This window comes from Takifugu flavidus, chromosome 15 (assembly GCF_003711565.1).
Source record: "Takifugu flavidus isolate HTHZ2018 chromosome 15, ASM371156v2, whole genome shotgun sequence".
NCBI lineage: Eukaryota > Metazoa > Chordata > Actinopteri > Tetraodontiformes > Tetraodontidae > Takifugu > Takifugu flavidus.
Genome location: NC_079534.1, coordinates 10,422,357 through 10,445,238, shown reverse-complemented (window position 1 = coordinate 10,445,238; position 22,882 = coordinate 10,422,357). Strand labels below are relative to the sequence as shown.

The 22,882-nt window shown below is 41.4% G+C and overlaps 2 protein-coding genes across 2 annotated transcripts; one reads left to right on the top strand and one right to left on the bottom strand.

Annotated features, from left to right (window-relative positions):
* Positions 1-4,305: 4,305 nt before the first annotated feature.
* On the bottom strand, positions 4,306-12,701 carry LOC130539287 (oxygen-regulated protein 1). The gene is made up of 4 exons (XM_057057524.1): positions 12,224-12,701; positions 10,983-11,651; positions 9,758-9,914; positions 4,306-9,247 (listed from the first exon to the last, which is right to left on the bottom strand). Exons 2-4 carry the CDS (start codon positions 11,634-11,636, stop codon positions 4,653-4,655), a joined length of 5,406 nt encoding a protein of 1,801 aa, XP_056913504.1. The 5' UTR covers positions 11,637-11,651; positions 12,224-12,701; the 3' UTR covers positions 4,306-4,652.
* Positions 12,702-14,320: 1,619 nt separating this feature from the next.
* tcea1 (transcription elongation factor A (SII), 1) lies at positions 14,321-22,074 on the top strand. Its single transcript, XM_057056726.1, has 10 exons — positions 14,321-14,543; positions 15,196-15,258; positions 15,331-15,436; positions 16,785-16,887; positions 16,971-17,119; positions 17,200-17,256; positions 19,788-19,942; positions 20,101-20,247; positions 20,361-20,432; positions 21,714-22,074. Exons 1-10 carry the CDS (start codon positions 14,469-14,471, stop codon positions 21,720-21,722), a joined length of 936 nt encoding a protein of 311 aa, XP_056912706.1. The 5' UTR covers positions 14,321-14,468; the 3' UTR covers positions 21,723-22,074.
* Positions 22,075-22,882: the final 808 nt, after the last annotated feature.

Sequence of the window (22,882 nt, the reverse complement as noted above, 5' to 3'; positions counted from 1 at the left end):
GCAAATACATCGTCGGCGCCTGAAGTGACGTATAATCAGCCAATCAGAGAACAGAACACGAGAAAGCTGTTTTTGCAGGTTCCAAACGTAAATAACGGAAGATATATGTGTTTGTCTATACAGCAAAGTCAAAATGGATAGTACTCCTCAGCCAATTGAGAGAACAAGCACTGGGCATTCTTATATGTTATGGTGGTTTTCTGATGTTCTGTAAAGCGCCCTGGGATTTATGATGCTGATGCACTGATTGGTATTTGTTAACTTGAAGATTTAAAATGCTGGCGATGTTCCTTTTCACGAATTGAATACTAAAGACTTCATTTATGAGGTGAAAAGCTCCTTGTGGTCTTTAAAGGTTCTGAAGGTCTTGGATACATGGATACATGGTGGAAAATTTCAGTATGGTGGCTGAGGAACAAGGCTAAAGGCATGTAGACACTGATGGTGTTTCATGTTCAAGTGGAGGAGTTCAGCAAGTATTATTTAAGACTAGGCTTATTTATGAAGATCAGGTGCCTGGGAGAGAACCTTCACAGATACCTTCTGTATATGACAAACAGGTTTGATGCTTGTGTCAATTACTCCAGAATCCAGTGAATCCTTTTATCATCCTTTGCACAACAAAATGGCATCTGGCAGATCTGGTCACGATTAAAAATGCACGCATTGGACACCACGCACGTCAGCTGATTGTTGACGGTCAAAACGCAGTCATCATTTTTATGTCACATGGTGATATTCAGGACTGTTTTGTTAATTAAGATTAAGATGTACTTTATTCATCCCTGTAGGGAAATTGAATTGAAAGATAAACCAAAGTTAAAATTGCTTCTTGTTTCAAAAGTTATCGGAATGAAATGCATCAGTCTTCAGACTAACATCATCACAGTGGACAGTGTTGCATGTGTAATAACTTCCAAGGAAAGTTATTACATAATTCTGAAGTAAAGTATGTTTGTAGTACTGCTTCGTGTTTCAGTATTAACTCTCATTTATTTTCTGGAACCACCAACTTTACCTAATTATGTGTCTATCCCAGTATTTTCTGGGTGAGAGGCAGGAGTACAACCTTGACAGGTCTCCATTCCATCACAGAACACCCCCCCACACACACACACACACACACCCCACACACACACGCACACACTCACACACACACACACACACACCAGACACTCACTCCATTGATCAGATATGCATGTTTAATGTGTCAGAAATTGAACTGGATCCATCTTGCTTTGTCTGAGCCACCTTAAACATCAGTCATGATGACTTTACCTATTTTCAGGAAGGTAATTAGTCTGCATAATCCCATGAACGCTGCGGCATTGCAGTGTTCCGGAATGTCGCAAACAACAGGAAATATTGACCTAAACTCAGAAAATAAGTTGAAATGCAGGCGTGGTCCTCATGCACTGGTGCTGGAGGGCCCAAATATCAGCCCCAGTTTGAGTAAACAGAGGAACCCCAAGCTGGCACTGGAAATTCACATGATCAACACTCACTCTGAGGCGGGGGGGCACTAAAATTCCTGCTCCCAGGCCCATTATGAGGCAGCGCAGCCAGTGTTGGCCGCAGAGTCAGACAGAGGAGGCCCGAATTGTCAGGGACAGAGCAGGGATTGTGTATTGCTGATCTGTCACCTAACTGGAGCAACAGAATGCAGACAGTGGGCCATAATTATTGTTTGAAGCCAGTGTTTTGCCAGAGCCATAGTTCAACCCAAATAGCTCCCATTCTTGGCCAATGGTGGAATTTATGGTTTTGTCCTTCATATTTTTGTGGGTGAGGCTCCTGGTCCTCTCTGAAGCAACATGACTGTGAAGGAGCTAATTAAAAATGACCTCAGTGTGGGTTTAGAATAAGAATAAAATCAGATGTAATCTTAAATAAACTCAGTCAGGCAGTGGCAGATGAAGTTAAATCAGGTCTAACTTATTTCTGGGCTTCATTGCTATAGGACTGCAGGGGAGCTAAAAGACCGTCTTTGTTTTGCCTCTCATGATAGTGAATCACCCTCCCACATGCACAGTAGCCATAGCGATAATCTTAATCAGAACGAGACCGGAAGGTTCTGGGGCTTCCCTAATCACAAAGACGAAATGAACATTTCATTGTGTTATTAAAATAATTGCAGAAAGGATTTTTGTCATGTAGTTGGCTCCTTAGTTTCAGATGTTTTTCTGTTTAATTAATCTATCATTAATTCTTTTTCTGGTAACCTTCCTGGGTAACAACATGGCAAATTTAGTGCTTATTGCTCCTCTCTGAGTGCGACAGTCAAAATAAATCAGACAGAATAGCTCTAAATCCTACCAGGGGGCCAGAGTAGGCTTTTGTTACCCGCTTGTTGATGGTCACGTGATTATTAGAGGGAAAATACATGAGAAATTGGGAAATTAGATTTATTTATTTTTTTGTTTATGCTAATCTAAAACCTCAGACACTGCTGCTTACATGAAGGAAGATAAAGGTGTGCATATTCTGCCAGCGATCGATCATCGAAAATATGTTATGCCTTCAGTAGTTTTTCTTCTGTATTCTGACTGCACCATTTCTGTCAGGGCCCAACCAAAAGAGCAGAGTAAGGGCGGGCATCCAGGGAATGAGTTTCCACTGGATACCTTTCGATCGTAGGAACAACAGAGGAATTAAACTGCAGGGGCTATTTTCCAAATCTCCATAGCGACCGGCAAAACCCTTGGAAAGAATCCAGAATGGTCAACCTAGTAAAGACCTCTCTTTCACTCTCGATGCCTTTGTGTCCCTCTTCCTTTTGTGTGTCTCATTGCACATGGGTGTGTTTGCAGGGGGTGACGGGAAGAGAAATGGGGGAAGTAATCGTTATCTATTCATGTAGCTCTAATTTGTTAATATACAGCATCAGCTTTTCAGAGCTTGCCATTTGTCCAGGCTCATTTCTAGGACAACATTCTCTCCCCACTCACATATATTTTGAGCCAGCCTGTCAGTGGCCATCACATAAGTGCCACAAGCATGTGTGTGACTGCCATCAAACAGCTGCAGATGACACCCTTTATCTCATCTATGCCCTTTGGCTGAGAAGCGTGACAGATCATCTGAAGAGAGAGCACAACTCCAACGTGTAGCAGTGCACATCTTGCAATTTGGTGTTTCAGGAATATTAATATAAATCTTTTTTTTTTTTTTGGTGTTGTTTGTTTTTTGATGCCATGACATTAAAACCTAAGGGGAATGGAAATCTTCATCCAGCTGCTTGTATTGAAGTGAAATATGAACTTTGCCAGTCTGTCATAGCCCAGTTTCTGGAATAAATGTAATATTGTTTAGTCCAGTATTCACATGCTTCTCTCGGTTAATTATCTTATGATAGTCACAAAAGACCCCACAGAGCAGGATTGCTTGCGGGCAATCTGTATGAGTGTCATTTAATTCAATGATTGTACACTCTAAAGAAAATGAGTCTCCAAATGATTTTTTTAAATGAATAGAATAGCAAATATGATTTATTGTGCAAAGGCAATGATGAGAATGCATTATTAAGCAGCCTGATGAAATTAGATGACTCAAGACATGACTAGTCCTGGGTTTCTCAGATGAATATCACAGAAAACTCAAGATGTTTATTTTGCTGTCTAATAATAACACTTTCACTTCCTGGATTACATTCCATGTACTGTCTAGTTTTATTTAAGATTTTGTCTTCACAGCCACAGTGATGCTACCTGCTAAAGTTTTGGGAAGCTGCACAATACAGTGATACAGGAATTTCATCTTAGTCCCGCTAATTTTAGTTCAAAGCAGTGAGCATTTCAGGTCATCTGTATAATTCTTAAAGCAGAAGTAAGTTTTCTTCTATATCACTCTGTGTAAGTGGAGAGTGTTGCAGCATTAAACACCTTAACTGTATTTAAAGCTATGTGAAGGAATAAAGCTCACTTTGTCCTACATTTATATGTTGGGAAAAGCAATAATTTTGTTTGATTCTTATCACTTAAATGTGTGATTACCAGTCAGATGATGTATTAGACTTTGCAAAGTCTACAACAATAAGCATGAAGGAAGCTCGGGTAGGTTTGGAATATTTGCTAGTGAAACATGGCACACTGGTTATTTGAAGCCTCAGTTGGAGTCGTTTTCCATTAAGGTTGAGACAAATGCTACCAAAGCATCTCACTATGTTGGTAGTAAAGGTGCTTAGTTAGCAAATGAAAAGACTAATGCGGCAAACACAAACTGATAAATGGAAATATGCTGGATTTTGTGCAGAGAATCTTTTGTAGTACACAAATGTGGGAAATCAAAACAAGACCAAATGCAACAGCAGAATATGCTCTCCTTAGCACTTATTTTTATTTATCTGCAGCATTTTCAGAAAACAACAGACTCAGTATTGTAAGACATTAAAGTATGATGTAGAGAGATCATAGATATCATTACGTGTTGTTCTTACAACCAAAAATAAGTACTTAGTTCATGTGTGTATATTGACTTTTTCAATGATACACACATCAGAGGCACAGTGGCAGATCACCTGGTGTGGTGCTGCATGAATGACATTAATAAATGGCTGTTGTAACAGAAAATAGCTTAAATAGTTTTGTGACAAACAAAACAAGAGCAATAACAGATACAAAACTGTGAATACTTCTGTGAGCTGTCTCGTGTTTTTAAAGAATGGGACAGTATGGGCTGCACCTCAAATTGAGTGTGTCCTGTGAGTCCTGGGCCTGCAATTCACGCCTCCCTCCACTAGATGTCCTCCTTGCTTGTACCACAGCTGAGGATTCCTCTTCAGGATGGACTTTCCTGTCTGACATTTTAAACTCGACTGATGTGAATGAAGACAGACTCCCATTTTTACTCGCCCAAGTTTTGGAAGTGTCAATAGTGGGAGACACGCGGAATCCTCTTCTTTTACTGCCACTTGTTGCATTTTTCTCACTTTTCAAACTGCCATCATCTATAAAGGGATCGGAATCGCTCCCGTGTGGCATTTTGTAGTAGGTGCATTTAGGACTTTTGGGCTTTGCCATCTCCTCAATTTCTGATGAGGAAAAATATGTGAGAGGGTTGAGCTGGGCTTGAGTATGGGTCACAGTATCCTCGCCATTCTCCTGGCCCGAATCTATGGACGTGCTATCGGCGTTGTCATACATTCCCGATGAGAATGGGGGAGATTTTCTGATGAGGTGATTTTCTTTGAGCAGCCATCTGCCTTGGTCTATCAAAACCCCATCAGGGGATTCTTCCACCAAAGAGGCAGAGGTGCACCGTGTGTCCTCTGTGGCAGCTTGAGGTGGACTCTCCCTTGGGGTTTCAATCCCTGAGCTGAAAGATGAAATAGTACCTCTGCTTTCCACCTGAGGATTTTGAAAGGCCTCTGCACTACTCCCAGTGTTTGCTGGCTCTGCGTTAGTCTTCTGACGATGGGTTTCTCCTTTGTTTTTGCTAATGACAGACCTCTCCAAAGTATCTTCTCCACTGTCTGTGGCCATATCTGTAGATTCCTGGGGATTAGATCGCCAACTTTCCGACGTTTCTGGCCTGTAATCAGACAGGTCAGAGGTGCTTGGGCTTGGCAGGATTTTTAGACCATACTGACTATCCTTACTTCTTTTCGGTATGAGAGCTTGTTTAGTTTTTACAACTCGACAGTTGTCTGGCTCCAGCCAGACATTCCCTTGCGCATCATAGGTGAATATAAGGGATGAGGACTGTAGGGCAGAGTTGACAAAGTCCAGCAATTCCTGTGATATTTCCACCGGATGTGGTAGATTGTTGCTTCTGTCGTCGCAGTGCTCCTCTCCATCATCTGTCATTGTGTCTGCACCATTACCTTTATCGTCCTCGCAATGCTCCTCAGAGGAATATTTGACTGGAAATTCAGTAGCCGTTTGTTCGAATTTAGAGTCTGAATTTGCTCTTTCGTTAATTTTCATATCAAGATCTTCTGCAGCTTCATTGGGAACATTGGCTTCCTCTAACCCAACTTCTGATTCTCTGTCTTCATCTAATCCTTCCTCATCTACCTCTTTGCGGTCCTCATACCTCCCTTCCTGTTCTATACTTTGATCTGATTCTTGTTCATCCTCTCCCTGGCATGTAGTCATACTGTAATTGTCCCCAGCACTTTCTTGTCCACCCTCTTCTACCACTTCATCCTCCTTCTTGTTTTCCCCTTTAGCCTCCTCTCTCTTCTCTTCAATAACCTTCTCCTCACCCTGCTGGTCATTATCATTGTCCACCACGTCTTTCCCCGTGAACACAACAGGTTCTTCTCCGCTGTCGCTTATGTCTTCACCTTCAGTTTGTATCTCATCTTTCTCACTTATGTCTTCTGTACCCCCTATCAACCTTTCCTCTACCTCATCACCTTCTTCTGTGGCCTCAGTGAAAGCATCTCCTTCCATCTCTGTCTCTTCAACAGCTTCCCTCTCATCAGTCTCTTCATTACTCTCTTCTTCTTCTGTCTCCTCCAGTAATTCCTCCTCTGACCCTTGAGACTCTTCTGTCCCCCTTCCCTTTACCTTGCCCCATTGATGGTGCACCTCCACAACCATCTCTTGCTTTAGTTCTTCCCCTACTTGCTCATCATTTTCAGTTTCCCATTCCTCCTGCACATTTGCAATCATTTGATCTCTCACCTCCCCCTGTCCCGCTTCTTCTCCCATTTCAGACTCATTTGCGTTGTCCGGCTGGTTTATTTCAGTTTCCAAGGAGGTGCTTTCCTCTACAGGATAAAAACTTGGGGCTAGCCTGACTGTTGAAGAAATCACCTCTCTGAGATCTTGAGAAATATTCAGTTCCCCCATCAGCTCATCAATTATTAAACACTGATCCTCAAAAACATCAACCCCTTTAACACTCAACGTTATCTCTGTCTCTGTTTCAGTCTTGTCACTCAAGTTCATGAAATCTTTCCAGCTTTTTTTTAACTGAAAGGACGCTTTGTTCCGCAGATCTTCCAAGCCAACCCGCTGCTTTTCCTCATCCTCAGCCGCAGAAACTTTCTGCAGGGATTCCATCATCATTGTAGCCTCAGAGGCGCCCCATGATTGGCCGCCAGTTATGCAATCTTGCAGAATAATCACAGACAAGAAGGACAGGAAGAGTTTGCAGGATGAGCCAAAAACTGAAGCCACCTGGTTTGAAAATTTATCCATGCTGTTGGTCTTGTCAGGACTGGGCGGTGTGTTGGTGTCCGATGCTCTTTTGATGGATTGCACCGCAGAGCAAATGTGTTGCACGATGGGTTTTATCTTTTCTTTGGAGGCAGCTGAAGCTGCGTCATGGTCTGCTGAAAGGATTGCCTCTGCAAATATACACGTCTGTAATGTAATCTCCTGGTGTTCTGCACGCCCGTCTCGGATGCTTGACGGCGGAGCACACAAACCTGTCACATGCTGTGCATTTTGTTCGACTATTGATTGACAAAGCTCGTCATTTTCATTTTCTTCAGAATCTCCGCCGATCTGAAACTCAACTTTTTCCTGAGGTGGTGATTTATCTGAAAAGCCCTCCTCGGAGTATGGGTCCCTGTCCGAGCTGACTTTCTCTAACCAGTTCTCAACATACTTGTGGACCTCACAGGGCGGGGGTAGGGAAGAAGGCCTCGAAAAACTCTCACTTAAACCAGAAAGCTTTTTTGGCGATGCAATGGTGGCCATGGATTTGTCCTGACTAGGTGTTTTTTTGCCTGGCTGCGGTGCTTTTCTGGGCTGTAAAAGGCCAGAGATGTTTTTCTTCATTTGCGATCTTATGCTTGGGGTATTCACATTATGACCAGTGGCTTTGGCCCCTACTTTACTTTTGTTTTGTTCCTGTGATGGGCTGCTTTTGAAATGTTCTCTTGAGGTTAAGATGTCCTCCTCTTTCTTGGCACCTTTTCTAACCGGCTTAACTAGAGATTTTTCAGGGCCATTGCTCTTCTTACCACGTTCAGCACTCTCAGGAGAAGTCCAATTCTTTTTATCACTACTGTGTTTTTCAGATGATAAATTTTTGTTTTTAATGGGAGGGATTGCTACAGCCTCTTTTGAACTACCCTTTGAACCCTGTTGATTCCTTGGGGGCTTGGCCACGTGTTTCTTTTCACTCTTCAAAAGTCTGTTGATGTTTGAAGTGCTGTGGTTTCTAGAACTTGCTGCAGTTTCTGTTTTATGGTCTGGAACTACAGGCTCTGATGACAATGATAGTATCTCCTCCCCCTGTCTTTGCAGAGAGTCCGCAGGAGAAATGTCTATGTCACAATCGTTACTGGATGAGACCGTGGGAGGTTTGCTATCAACTGCGGAAGTAGAAGCATGCAAAGATGCATATTCTGAACTATAACCCTCATTTGCATAATAGTTATCGAAGCAGCCTTGATTTTCATAAATATGCATCACAGTTTCTCTGACCTCCATCCCGTTATTCTCTATCTTGAGAACTTCGGCGACTCCTGAGGGCCTCTTGGCATGACTACCGTCCTTGCCCACAGTTTTCCGAGGTTTGGGGACTGGTCTGTTGCTGCTGCTGCTGCTGCTGCTGTGCCTGACGAGGCAGTATCCCTCAGTAGTCCCGCCATCTGCCATCCTCTCCATGTAGGAATAATGACCCAGGGTATGCTCTTGAGATCCAGAACTCCTCACTGTTGTCACGCTCTCGACAGAGGCCGTCTTTTTAACATGGCGTGGACCTGGTGTAGGGACACGTCTTGACACGGGTTTTCCTTTTTCTGTTGCTGAGGGATAGCCTTTGTGCATGTGCTTCTTGTTAAAAGCAACAGCTCTCCCAGGTTCAGAGGGACAGTTCTCCTCCTTGGTTTCCTCCTCACAGATGCTGAAGGAGTGTTTGGCAACTGCATTGTTTGAGTCAGGCGAGCTGTTGGCTGACTCCGAAATGGAAGCATAAACAGTCTTCCTGCTAAGGCTGGAGCGGCTCAGTGTGGTGGTCCAATGTAGCACTTCCTCCTCCTTGATGGTTAGATGAACCTTCATCTCCACCGTCATACTGCCATCCTCATTCACACGGAACGACTTTTCGATGTCATCTTCGTGAGGTACAATTAACGCACGCTGCCCTTTGACAGCGCCATCAGCTCCAGGGGCCTCCAGAGAGTTGCCAGGATGTCTGTGGTCTGCCTCAAATGGCGCGCCGTGATGATGCAGCTGGCCACTTTTGCTTCCATTCTGAGATTTGTTCACTTGCTCAACAATATATCTCTCTGATGACAATGAGAAGTTCCTTGAGCCTCTTCCACTTGAAACAGATTTGTTGTTCTCTTTGAATTAAAGGTGTTTGATGAAAGGGACATAAATGCAAAAGAGAAAAAGAAAAGAGAAATTAATTATATTTGAGGACATAATGAAGTATTCACAATAGATGAACACTTTTTTTACTGGTACTTGTTTTTTAGCACCAGGACTGATGACCAGGTTTATGCAATTCCAATACCAAGGCTTTAATCAAATGCAGTTCAAGTAAATATTGTTTCCTATTTCTGTGTACTAATTAGGACACATGAGTTCTGTCTTTATTTTTATAAATACATATTTTACCTATGAATTCTTAAAAACTATATATGTTTTGAGAGAATTGACTCCTTCACAAAAAAGCAAGTTATCATGACAGTCTGACAACTTGTTTCAAGGTTGCATGAACTGTGGCTATTCTGTTAAAATTCTGCTCTTTGCATTTAGCAAAATTGATGAAATTATAAAATACATATTTTTTAATTTTATATTCTTTTTTCTTATTTTACAACAACAATTGCAGCCGCGCTAGCCCTTACGTGTTTTTGGTTGCAACCCCGACCCAGTGTCCATGAGCATTGCTTGGCTTATCTGGTTTTCTCCTCTGTGAAAATCATAGTTGCCTAATTTGAATGGCTCTTTCGATGCTGCCACAACAACACCGGAGCACAGAATGAGTGCTGCGAGTCCATCAACCTGAAAGACAAACAAAACCACTTGATAGCCTTGACTGACTCTCAGTTTCTGGCGGTAGATTGTATACGTTGATTACATGACAAATTAAGAAAGTCCTTTTCTTTTAAGTATGTAAACATCCACATCAAACCTTTAAGGTCAAAGTATCACATCTTTTCAGGCATTTTAGAAGGAGGAACTAGCTGTCAACCTGGAGCATCTCTAGGACCTCTGTTGGTGTGACGTGACAAATGTAGCAAAGAAGCCACTGTATATGCTGCCACATGGTGGAAATTTAATATCTAATCAAAAATCAAAAATACATAATCTGGCTCGTAGTTAAACCGCTCTGAGAAGGTCCAACCCTGTCTCATCTCGAAACATAAGCAGGACAGGGCCTGGATGGGAGACCACCTGGGAATGCCAGGAATTGTACTGGGCTGAAAATTAGAGGCTTCTTCGTTCAAGCCCTGGCACAGCCAAAAATTGAGGGGGTGTTCTAGTCGCAGAGGGAGATGCCAGGAGACTTTTAGAGCACCAAGGTACTCTTGAGCAAGGTACCAAAGCCCCAAATGCTTACACAGGGCCCTGCCATGAGCTGTTGACTCATCCAGGGGTGGACCCTGCCTGCACCCATATGCAGCTGGGATAAGCTAAAGCAAATGGATGAGAGGGGGGAAAAGAATCTTTTTATGTAGAGTTCATTTGAGATAATTTCCTAAAGAATAGATTAAGATAGTTAATCAGATAATAATAAATGTAGTTGTTAATGGATGTGTGATCATTAAAATGAGACAATAACTCATATACTGTATATATATACACACACACACACAAACATAATAAGGCACTGTCTGACATAATGAAACACTGCCTGATGGCTTTCTTTAGACTTGTCTTGTTTATGTGACCCGGCACGCACCTTTTCTTAATATAGACTGGAATGGAAAGTATGCTTGAGGACAACAATTCACACATATTGTGTCTCTAAGGAATTAGCACTTTATAGTGCCCTTGCTGTTTTCCCCTGTAAGAAAGTCAGTATATACATTTTAATGTATCTAAACTAGCCCCAGAGCTAGAACTTACCCTTCTACCATCTGTCGAGTAAAGTTTCAACACTGGAAACTGCAGAATCTGGGACAAATAATCCAGCAGAGCATCAAAAGTGGGCGCTGATCTTCTGTGCAGCACAATCGTGCGTTTGAACATTGGATCCCTGTTACTCACGACCACAAGCTTTTTTGGTGTCCTGACTGCCACCCTTTCAGTGACCTTTGCTGGCCTATTGGCAGCTTCGCCCCTTTTGCCAAACTGGAGGCGCTGTCGTCGCCCTGCACTGAGGGGTCTGGTGGTGTTCCAGGGTACCTGCCGCCGTTTCACCTCTTCCAAATTTAACGGCTTCACCCGTTTCTGATCGGAACACACGTATGACCCGCCATCGTGCAAGTCATCCAAGGCTTTAACCAGGTGGGTCCCTCTTGGTGTGGTAATGGTCCGCACTCCAAAAGCAAGAGGCACTTTCTTGGACAGAGCATCCAGGAGGGCATCATATGTTTTAAAGGTGCGGCCATTGATGACCATGCGATGTCCGCTGAATTTATAGTCACCGCTTTTGTAGAAGCACACTCGTTTAGACGTTGATGGATCTGACATTGACTGGTTGGGCCGAGAGTGTAAGGTTTGCCCACTGCTAAAGGACATTTCTGGACCAGGGGGCTCTTGAGGGGGCGTGTTGCTCATTTTGAGTGGCGATGTCTAAAGAGAGATGAAGAAAAATGGTTATTTGTTGCTGCTACAGTTGATTTTAGGAAATAAACTTGTTGTGCATTGAATATACTTATATAGGCTTCTTCAGTTCTACAGCTGTAATATTCAGTTCTATAGTTGTAATATAGAGTTGTTGATATATTACAATTATAACAACACCCCTCACACAATAAAGCCCATTCTAATAGGAACAATTTTTGCTTATCATCGAATAAAATTTGTGATTCGCTCTTAATTTTTCTGGAAAGAGAGTATGAAAAATGAATTGAAGGAGAGGCTTTTGTATAAATCCTTTGTAGGTTCTTATGTAATAAATATTAAAGCAGCAAAGAGCTACATGTCTGCAGTAGGTTACAGCGTAGTCAAATTGAATGAGGAGGCGTTAATACAATATAGTCCAAATATAGTCATTTATATACACGCACAGATTCCTGTGTTATGAAGCAGCAGAGAGGTTGCAAACCCAAACCTCAGCATTGTTATTATTAAAATAATTAGTCACGTGTGTGGACACCACAATGTTGAAAGTAAATACCAAAGATTTAACAAATAAAACTTACCTTAAAGGTCACATTTCCTTATCAGTTATTCCTATATCTGCAGAAAGAGTGCAGCCGTTGTTCCAGTACTCAAAGCCTCTCAGCACCATCCGGGTACTATTTTCAGACACATCCTAACTAATTTGCTTAATCTTTGGCTCCACTTAATGACATATAAAGGTAACCCAAGAAATGAGGGCGATTGGAATGAACTGAGCTGCCGCAATCAACAGTTGTTCTGCAGAAAAGAACACAACTGAAATGTTCCATGAGAAAAATTTCCCTTTGAGCAGCAAGAAATGTCTCACCTTCCATTTAAACATTGAGCTCGATCATAAAACAGGTCTAAAAACTTTATGCGGTACCAAAATAAACAAGGGAGGCGACGAAAGTTCATGAATATACAAGAAATCCACTTGAAATCATACTTGTCACTTGTTTCCATTAAAGATAACGCAGGTGGCCTGGACTATTTTTAATTTGCAAGCAAGCCACATAATCCGATTTGAGAAGCCTAATAGGGATTAGATGCCCTTGCTGACTGCATGGGTGTGCTCTTGAGAGTGCACATTTACCTTAGTGCAAATATCTGAAGTCAAATATTCACACAAAAGGTGTGAACTGAATATGCGGGTCCCCAGAGTCTCTAGGGGTAGAATATCACTTATTTATTGTGTAACATGCAACATATGTTGTGAAGAAAAATGCCTATCTAAAGATTCTGACAGAGCAAAAGCTGCTTTTTTTATGCATATGTGGTGGCCATTTTGGCTCAAATTTGCAGTTATTTCAGTCACAAATTGTATGGATTATTTGGTAGGGAACTGACGAGGTCTTGCTGTAGCAAGGTATCCCCAAACCATGGAACTTCCTCACCAACTCAGTGCTTCACATGTTTTGTATAAACATGTCATCTACTTCTACTGTTCAAATAATTTAAATTTGGACTCATGGGGCCACAGAACATTATTCCAGATGTATGTTCTCTCTGCCAAATGTCAGTTTTGCCTTGGTGATTTTCTTAGAGAGCAGAGGTTTCCTCCTTGCACACCAAACATTAATGTAATGCTGCTTACTCCTGATGGGTGAACTTGATTGGTTTTGAATGTCGTACACATGAAGGCTATTTTCAGGATGTGGCTGAATTCTTAGTCTTTTGACATATTTTTAAATCCCTTACCAGGCTGGGAGGCTGCTTACTGTCACTACAACAGTCGGGAGCACGGCAAACTAAATGTGTGAGGTTTAATAGGGCAAATCTTCCTTAAAAAGGCTGGGTAATAAGTTAAATGCACCTGGTGTGATGCACCTGTGTGTAATAGCCATTTAAAGTGGGATTGAATGTGGAGGGTGTTCAAGTGCTTGCCATAAATTGAAAATTACAGATTTTCTCAGCTTTAATTGGTTAGTTAATTATTTAAATCTCCCTACTATTGTTAACATTGATATTATACACCAATATGTGCAGATGTTAAAAAATAAAATTTAGAAAAAGACCATTTTCTTCCCATGACTGTATTTTTATATCAAATGTCATTATATATATATATTTATATATATATGTAATTTTTTAAATATATATATAATGTACAATGAATTAACGCTTAGTTTGAAGCAATATATATTTGAATGTGATGTACAGAACATGCAAATATGTTACTGGGCATTACTGTGTTTATTTGTTTTGTTTTGTTTTTCTAATCCTATCATATACAACAGTTTTTTATTTTTTTTTGTTAGGCTTGCAATATAGCTTGTAATATAATATTGTAATATGGACTGTGAATAAAACTTTCTATTTTAGAATTCTATGTTAGAATGCAGTCAAGCATTGTTATATGACTATTTATTTACCAGCAATTTATACAGCACAGTAACTATCGTATTTTCGCTAAATCTGCTGGAAATTGAGCGCCATCTAGCGATAGATAACAATACTACAAAAAATAGAATAGCGTATAAGTAATAGGAGTGCAGGTGTTAAAAATAGAGCACACAAAACTGAATCAAACATTTTATGGAGGTTTATCCCCTTTATTTCAGCAATGAAACTGATCGGGGTATAGAATGCTCCCTGGACGCTCAACTCGATGTGCTCTTTGATCGATTAACGCCACCTGAACGTATCATGCTTCGACTGGTCAGGTCTGCAACACAACAGCGGGCCAGAGTATACGGTCCCGGTCCATTGGCGAGTTTGCTATAGTGGCGTGGTCTTTGTCGCAATTTTCCCCATTTCATTGCAAATTCCACCAGATCTGTCAAGATGGGCAAAAAGGAGGAAGAGGATATCATCAGGATTGCGAAAAAGATAGATAAGATGGCGCAGAAGAAAAACGGGGTGAGATATCTCAGGAGAATGAATGCATAGCTGACATCGGTTGATGTTGATGTTTAGCCAAGGTTGGCGCTAATGCACTGTGGTGGAGTTAGCTGCCGACAAGCTAATTGAACTCATCACTGAAGTACTCTTTTCGATTTTCGCCTTAATCTTTACCCCACTGTGCACAGTCATCTCTGAAGTTACTATTTGACTTGTGACCGTTTAGCGCTAAGCGGCTAGCCGCAGTTTGCTTGTTAGTTTGGGGCAGCTAACAGTCATCTTTGTCTAATAGCAGAGTTGCTGGTAACATTTTCCCAATGCAATAATGGCAGATAACGATAAGTTCAAGCGACTTGTTAATGCCTGATGTTGACTGATTAAGGTAGCTTGCAGATATCAAGACAATAATTCCAGCTGCACTTCCTGCAATGTAATGCTATAAGCTACTTTTCTTTATCATGTTTTTTTTTATTTATGTACGTGTACGGTTTTTGTAGCCTTCAGTGACAAACCAGGTCAGTGTTTAAGTTAATTTAAATAGAGACCGAAATTAACACTTGAATTAGGTCCATGTTTATTCACATAATGCAGTTAACTAAATGTGGGGAGTTTTGTTTGAGATCGGTTATGCTCCTAAACACCCCCTTGTCCTGTTTCCTGTCCTGTGCAGGCTGGTGCTTTGGACCTACTGAAGGAGTTGCGGAGCATCCCTATGACTTTGGAGCTGCTTCAGGTATCTCCTTGCGTCATCTTGAGGCAGGCAGGACTCAGTGCTTGAGGATTCTGATTAATTGTATCTCCGCAGTCAACCAGAATCGGGATGTCTGTTAATGCCATCCGCAAGCAGAGCACGGATGAAGAAGTAACATCCCTCGCAAAGTCCTTGATCAAATCATGGAAGAAACTATTGGGTAATCATAAAGTTCTACCATTAAATAAAATTGTGACAGCTGGCATGATTGCGTGTAGCTGTGTAGAGGTGCCTCAGTCAGCTTTGCTAGATTGACTGATGTTCATATTTTGGCTCTTTCCTTATTGTTCCACACTTCACCAAGTGTAAACAAGCTGATAAAATGGTCTAGAGTATCATCTCCTCTAAATCTGTGGCATTAGGTGAAGCACAAACATGTAGGACTGGGACACCAAATTATACTGATTTACAAAATATTACCATCTGTATATAATATTACCATTACCATCTAGGAGTCAATCCAGAATGGGATCTCTTAATAAAGAAGACAAATAGACAAATACTAAGGTCCTTTAGTTCTTACTACAGTCTTATAAATGTTACAGTGACAGCTCATTACATTTTGCATCATTTTAGTTTTGTTGTTCAGACATTCAAAAGATTTTTTTCGTTTTACTTTTTTTTTTAATAATTCGTTTTGATTTTTAAATTGTATTTAATGTGAGATTAACTAATTTGCTTTGTTACAGTGAAGATGTAAAAAAATAAAATAGGGGGAAAATAAAAATATATATTACAGTTATGGTTAACGGCAGGCCCTCGCTACAAATAATTGCCACAATAAAATGTTGTAAAGTTATACTTGTAAAGAACATTGTGGGTTTCATATTTTCTCATTGACGAGACAGTGATATTCGAGTTTGTTAGATAACCTACTTTTATAATTTATTTATTATTACCTGCAGTTGCCTGTAAATTTTTCCTGTCCGTCTGCATCCATGAGGCTGTGGTTATCCAGCAGGGCACAGGAAAAGGAACAACTGTTGACACTAATGGGCTTGTTTTATTTATTCATTTTTGTAAATACTTAAAATTCTGTTGGCATCAGAATGAATAGCCCTCAGGTTTAAATATGGAACAGCAACAGCATGTGAAGCAATTGGCAGCACTGCTGGGATGATTGGTGTGATACAGGATACATTTGAATACAAACTCCATCATTTTATCTTCAATCTTGTAAAATTATACTATACATATGATATGTATGGCATTCTTTTTGTCTGACAGAGGATTGAACCTGATCATTTTTTCCCTTTTGTTACTAGAAAGGACATGCAGCATTTAAGAATAATAGTTTTTTCTGAATTTGTTCATCCAATTGCTTGTTTGAGAATGCAGTATTTTACAAATGCTGAGTTTGTTTTTTTTTGTGGATTTTCATTCACTAGGATACTGAGGATAAAATAATTAGATTTTAGTGATTAAAAAAGAAAGGTCAGAGTGTCCAAGGTCATCTAAAACCGTATTAACCTGCAAAGCTCTAATTTCATGTATCACTTGTTGTCCAGATGAGCCTGGTGGTGGAGAGAAAACCTCAGAGGAAAAGAGAAAAGAGCAAAGTACACCCGTTATTTCTTCATCGCAGGAAAGCCCAGAGGCAAGAGAAGAAAGGTACCAAAAATAATAGTTGGGCATCATCAATACTGAACATGTGTCAACAGATCGGACTTTTCCGCATCACCTTCCTTCCGCAGCTGCTCCAGCAGTAACAACAACAGCAGGAGCGAGCCCTCCGACGACACCCCCAGCTCCTTCGTCAACACTTTTCCACGCGCCGCCAGCACCAGTGACCCCATCAGGGTCAAGTGCCGCGAGATGTTAGCCAACGCACTGCAGACTGGAGGTAACGCACTGTCATCGCGGTAGCACTATTAAACGTCGGATTTTTTTTTTTTACCCCCTTCTGTCCATCTCTCCCCTCAGACGATTATATTGCAATTGGTGCAGATTGTGACGAACTTGGCGCGCAGATCGAAGATTATATCCTTTCCACTGAATATAAAGGGTTTTTTTTATATTGGTAAGAGCTTTTCAGATAAATCCCAATGTCATTTCCACAAGGGAAAAACGTTGGTCTTGAAAGTTTACTGCTTGTTCACCTACTGTCTAAAAAATAAATTATTTTAGACAACCAACAGCATTGAGAGGGCAGAGAAGAGTGAAGGAGAGCAAGATGACTGCTGGCCCCCTCGATGGGTTAGTGTACAACCCTGGGATCCATTAGTGACTACATAGTGATCAGCGCACACTGCAGGAAGGTTTCATATCATCAATCAATCTTTATTTATACAGCGTCTGTTACAGTCAAAATTGTTTCTAGGCGCTTTCCAGAATCCCAGGGCCTGACCCCCAACAAGCAACAGTGGCAAGGAAAAACTCCCCTTTAACAGGAAGAAACCTTGAGCAGGACCAGGCTCATGTAGGGGGACCCTCCTGCTGACGGCCGGCTGGGTAGAGAGAGAGGAGAAGGGGGAGAACAGGTAGAGATCATAGAAATGCATTATATTACCGGTAATTTAAATAAGCTGCTGGTTGAATTGAGTGGGTCAGAGGTCACTAGGTCAGCATACAACTATGAAGGAGGCGATACCTGTAGATGAATACAGAGGGGTTGGGGGAGCAGAAAAACTACACAAGAAATAACATCACTGATCTAGAGGAGAGGAGAGGAAAGGAAACCATGACCCAGCAGTGACAAGGGCCCGTCAGGTGATCTGGATGTTTCTGGACCCCGGCAGCCTCGGCCTATAGCAGCATAACTAAGATGTTAACCTAATGACCCCCTAAGTATGATAATTTGTCTCTCTAGGATAGTAACTGGAACTACAGAATTAGTGATAATAAGCTTTTTCGAAGAGGAAGGTTTTAAGTCTAATCTTAAAAGTAGAGATGGAGTCAGCCTCCCATACCTGGACATGAAGCTGGTTCCACAGCAGGGGGGGCTGGTAGCTAAATGCTCGACCCCCCCCATTCTACCCCTAGAGACTCTGGGGACCACAAGTAAACCAGCATTCTTAGAGTGGAGTGGTCTATTTGGATTGTAAGGTGTCACTAGCTCCTCCTGGTAGGATGGAGCTAGGCCTCTGAGGACCTTGTAGGTCAGAAGAATAATTTTAAAAATTATTCTGAATTTAATGGGCAGCCAATGAAGAGATGCCAGTACAGGTGTAATGTGATCTCTTTTATCACTACCTGTCAGAACTCTATCTGGAACCTTTTGGATCACCTGGAGGCTTCTTAAAGAGTTGTTTGGACAATAAAGAATTACAATAGTCAAGCCTGGAAGTAACAAATGCATGGACTAACTTTTCAGCATCATGCCGTGTCAGTAGTTTCCTGATCTTTGTGATTTTTCTCAGGTGAAAAAAGGCACTTCTAGAGACTATTTTGATGTGTGAGTTAAAGAACAGATTTTGGTCAAAATTTACTCCAATATTCCTCACACAGAGATACTAGTTACTAAGGAGATACCATCTAGAGCGATCATGTGATCTAACCTATCCCTGAGAGGTTCAGGACCAAACACCATGACCTCATTTTTTCCTGATTTAAGGAGAAGGAAATTTGAAGACATCCAAGACTTTGTCTTTAAGACAGGTCTGAAGCTTCACTAACTGCTCTGTCTCCTCTGGTTTCATGGATAGATATAGCTGAGTGTCATCAGCATAACAATGGAAATTTATTCCATGCTGCCGAATAATGTTCCCTAAGGGAAGCATGTACAAGGTGAAAAGGAATGGTCCAAGTACAGAACCTTGTGGAACTCCGTGGCTAACCCTACTGTATGAGGAGGGAACACCATGGACATGAGCAAACTGGTATCTATCAGATAAATATGATCTAAACCAGTCTAGTGCTGTCCCTTTAATCCCAATCACATGTTCCAGTCTCTGTAACAGGATGCTGTGATCAACTGTATCAAAAGCAGCACTGAGATCCAGCAAAACCAGCATAGAAACCAGTCCATGATCTGAAGCTATAAGATCATTAGTAACTTTAATAAGTGCTGTTTCTGTGCTGTGATGAGCTCTAAAGCCTGACTGAAACATCTCAAACAGGCTGTTTCTCTGCATGTGCTCCAGTAACTGAGTCACCACCACCTTCTCAAGAATTTTAGAGATAAAAGGAAGGTCGGCCTGTAATTTGCTAACACATCAGGATCCATTGATGGTTTTTTAAGCAATGGTTTAATCACTGCCACCTTGTAGGACCGGGGTACATAACCTGTCACTAAAGAACTCATCAGGCACTGTGAGCTTAAAGAATCTCAACACAAGCATGTTCCAGTTTGGATTTTGGTGCATTTTGTCATTTAACAGTAAATAGAGAATATTTCAATTTCTTGGATACATGTTTAATCATTTGACAGCCCTAATCAAGTTTTGTTTGTTTGTTTTTTTGCTTCAACCAGCACTGCTACCATGTCAGCTGTAAGCGTAGGTTTAGTTTTTTCTTCCAGTTAAGTGGAAATTATTTATTTCCAATGTAAAACTCCTTGACTCTTATTTCACTCATATTTCAAGTGTTTAAGAACACAGACATGAAGTACAAAAACCGAGTGCGGAGCCGAATCTCAAATCTGAAGGATGTGAAGAATCCAAATTTGAGGAGAACTGTGCTGTGTGGGAGCATAACCCCTGAGCGGATGGCGAAGATGACTGCAGAGGTGTGTTGATGCGTTGAGAGTACCATTTAAGATGTTGGGATAGTTACTCAACACAGGCTTTTCTATTTTTGTCATCTCTGTTGGTCTCACTTGATGTCATGGTGTGTATCTGTTGTTATGGCAACTTTAAAATACAGTTATACCTTTTTTTTCTTTAGGAAATGGCCAGTGATGAACTGAAGGAAATCAGAAAGAATTTGACCAAAGAGGCTGTCAGGGACCACCAGATGGCCACCACCGGAGGCACCCAAACTGACCTATTCACCTGTGGCAAATGCAAGGGGAAGCACTGCACCTACACACAGGTACCAACTACCACCCCACCTCCGTGTCCTTGCTCCACTTATTTAATTTGGTCAAATCGTTTCAAATGTTTTGAGTCGCAAGTCTTACATCAACATCTTTTCTCTAAATTTAGGTACAGACTCGCAGCGCTGATGAGCCCATGACCACGTTTGTCTTCTGCAACGGATGCGGAAATAGATGGAAGGTATGTCAATAAACTTTAATTTTGTAATTATTGGTCTGAAATCATTTTTATTTTTTGCCTAGTGAGTTCAATGACAGCTCCCAAAGGACGATATCAGGGGGTAGCAAAAGGTGTTCCCTTTTGCGTTGTACTTTGCAATAACGGTGAATCCATAGAAATGTATTCAACTTATAGATTCAAAGATTCTTTAGTGTGCACTTTGATTCTGGTTAAAGAATCAAGGTGATTATAAAGAGTTCTGAATGGATCTGACTGATGGGATCTGGGATGAACTTCCGTTCAAGATTAATCGGTGACTTTAATGGGTTTAATGTATTTATTCAAAAACTGAGATTGCGCAAGAAACTTAAAGTGTTAGAGCTTTCAGAGATGATAAACATAAGGTCCTTATCTAGTGCATGGTGACGTGTAGATAGAAGGGAGTGTATTGTTGTAGTGTATATATGTGTATATTTTGTGGTTAACAGTAGTGGCTAAACACAGGGGTTGGTGGCAATAGCTTTGTGATCAAGGCCCCTCAGCTCTGGTCCCTCGTCAAGGGTGGAAGCCCTACAGGTTCCTGATCATCAAGTCACCGTCCATTCTAATCCTGTGTAGGGGGCAGGTGTACCCTGACTCATTCAGCGGATGCTCTCTGGCTTTAAGTCGCAGTACTTTTGTCCACTGCAATTATCATAGACAGACAAATGATCATACTTAGGGGGTCGTCTAATCATTAGGTTAACATCTTAGCTATGCTGCTATAGGCCAAGGCTGCCGGGGTTCAGAAACATGATCACCTGACAGGCCTCTGTCACCTGACAGGCCTCTGTCACCCTCTGTCATCCTCTCCTCTCCTCTCCTCTCTCTCCTCTCCTCTCCTCTCCTCTCCTCTCCTCTCCTCTCCTCTCCTCTCCTCTCCTCTCCTCTCCTCTCCTCTCCTCTCCTCTCCTCTCCTCCTCTCCTCTCCTCTCCTACCTGTCCTCTCCTACCTGTCCTCTCCTACCTGTCCTCCCCTTCTCCTCTCTCTCTACCCAGCTGGCCATCAGCAGGAGGGTCCCCCTACATGAGCCTGGTCCAGCTCAAGGTTTCTTCCTGTTAAAGGGGAGTTTTTCCTTGCCACTGTTGCTTGTCTGGGGTTAGGCCCTGGGATTCTGGAAAGCACCTTGAAACAATTCTGATTGTAAAAGACGCTATATAAATAAAGATTGATTGAGAAAAAAGTGACATTCACGCATCTTTTTCATATCCTTTTAATGCAAGTTAAATAATGTGTCTGTGTTTTTTTTTTTTGCATCCTAGTTCTGCTGAGTCTGCAAGCGTTTTCCAAAGCACGCGGACAAGTAGCAAAATTCCCGGACCACGTTTCATCTCTCTGCAACGGAGCTTTTAAATTCTGTGGTACATGGCGCACTACGACAATATCGTGTCGATGTTGGAGTAAATATCCTGTTCATAGTCCAATGTCAGATCCTGATCCCCCCTCCCTGAATAAAAACCTTGTATTGTCATTAGCCGTTTTTCAGATGCCGTCATAGTTCTTTTATCAGCATTTTTTATATGTAGTTTTAACATTTTGGATATTATTTTTGCTTACCCCTCACAATGTTGCATTGTTTTATTTAAAACCCCAATAAAGTGTAATCCATTTGATTTTAAACAAGTGCTTTTTATTATCTGCAGCCTCCTGTGATTCTTCAATATAATCCAACTGAGGACAAGCTGCATGTGATGCATAACTGTGTGTGTGTGTGTGTGCGTGTGTGTGCGCGCGCTTCTTTGTGTGTGAGAGAGAGAGGCAGCTTATCAGTGGAATATTCATCACATCAAAGTGAATTGTGATGTGTGCATATTAATCACGGCAGGATAAAGTCATTAGGGGATCCAGAGAAGATACAATTGTTTCCTGTAGGTTTTATTAATTACCAGGTGCCAGAGCACAGAACACACAGCCACCGAGCTTGAATCTGACTGATACTAGGCGGTATGCCGCGACTGAATTGTGTGACCGCGTGTGTTTGTTTGCAATGAAGTTTGACAGTCTTGTTTTTATTCTGAAATGGCATTTAGCAGGAAAGCGCAAACTGCATAGGAAAAAAGATTTGGTTTCAGGTAAACCCTCAAACCCTCTGTGGCAACAGAAATTCAGACATCTTCACAATGAATGAATAAATGAATAATTTAGATTACAAACAGGATACAGGATGAAAGAGCTTGAGTCTGGATACCGTATACTCACTGTTTCCTGCACAATCAACTGTATTGATCGAGAATCAAAGATCTGTATCTCATTCACTGTGAAATCTTTCAAATTTTGGGAGCACCGGGCATATTAATTATAACCTAAGATGTCAACAAAGTTGCATATTATATCATTTTTTGCTCTCTTTGATCTGACAGACCCACTATTTTCTTAAAAAGATTTTCCATTTGATTTTTTCACCGCCAGGCTCCCTCTTGGTTTTAGTTTA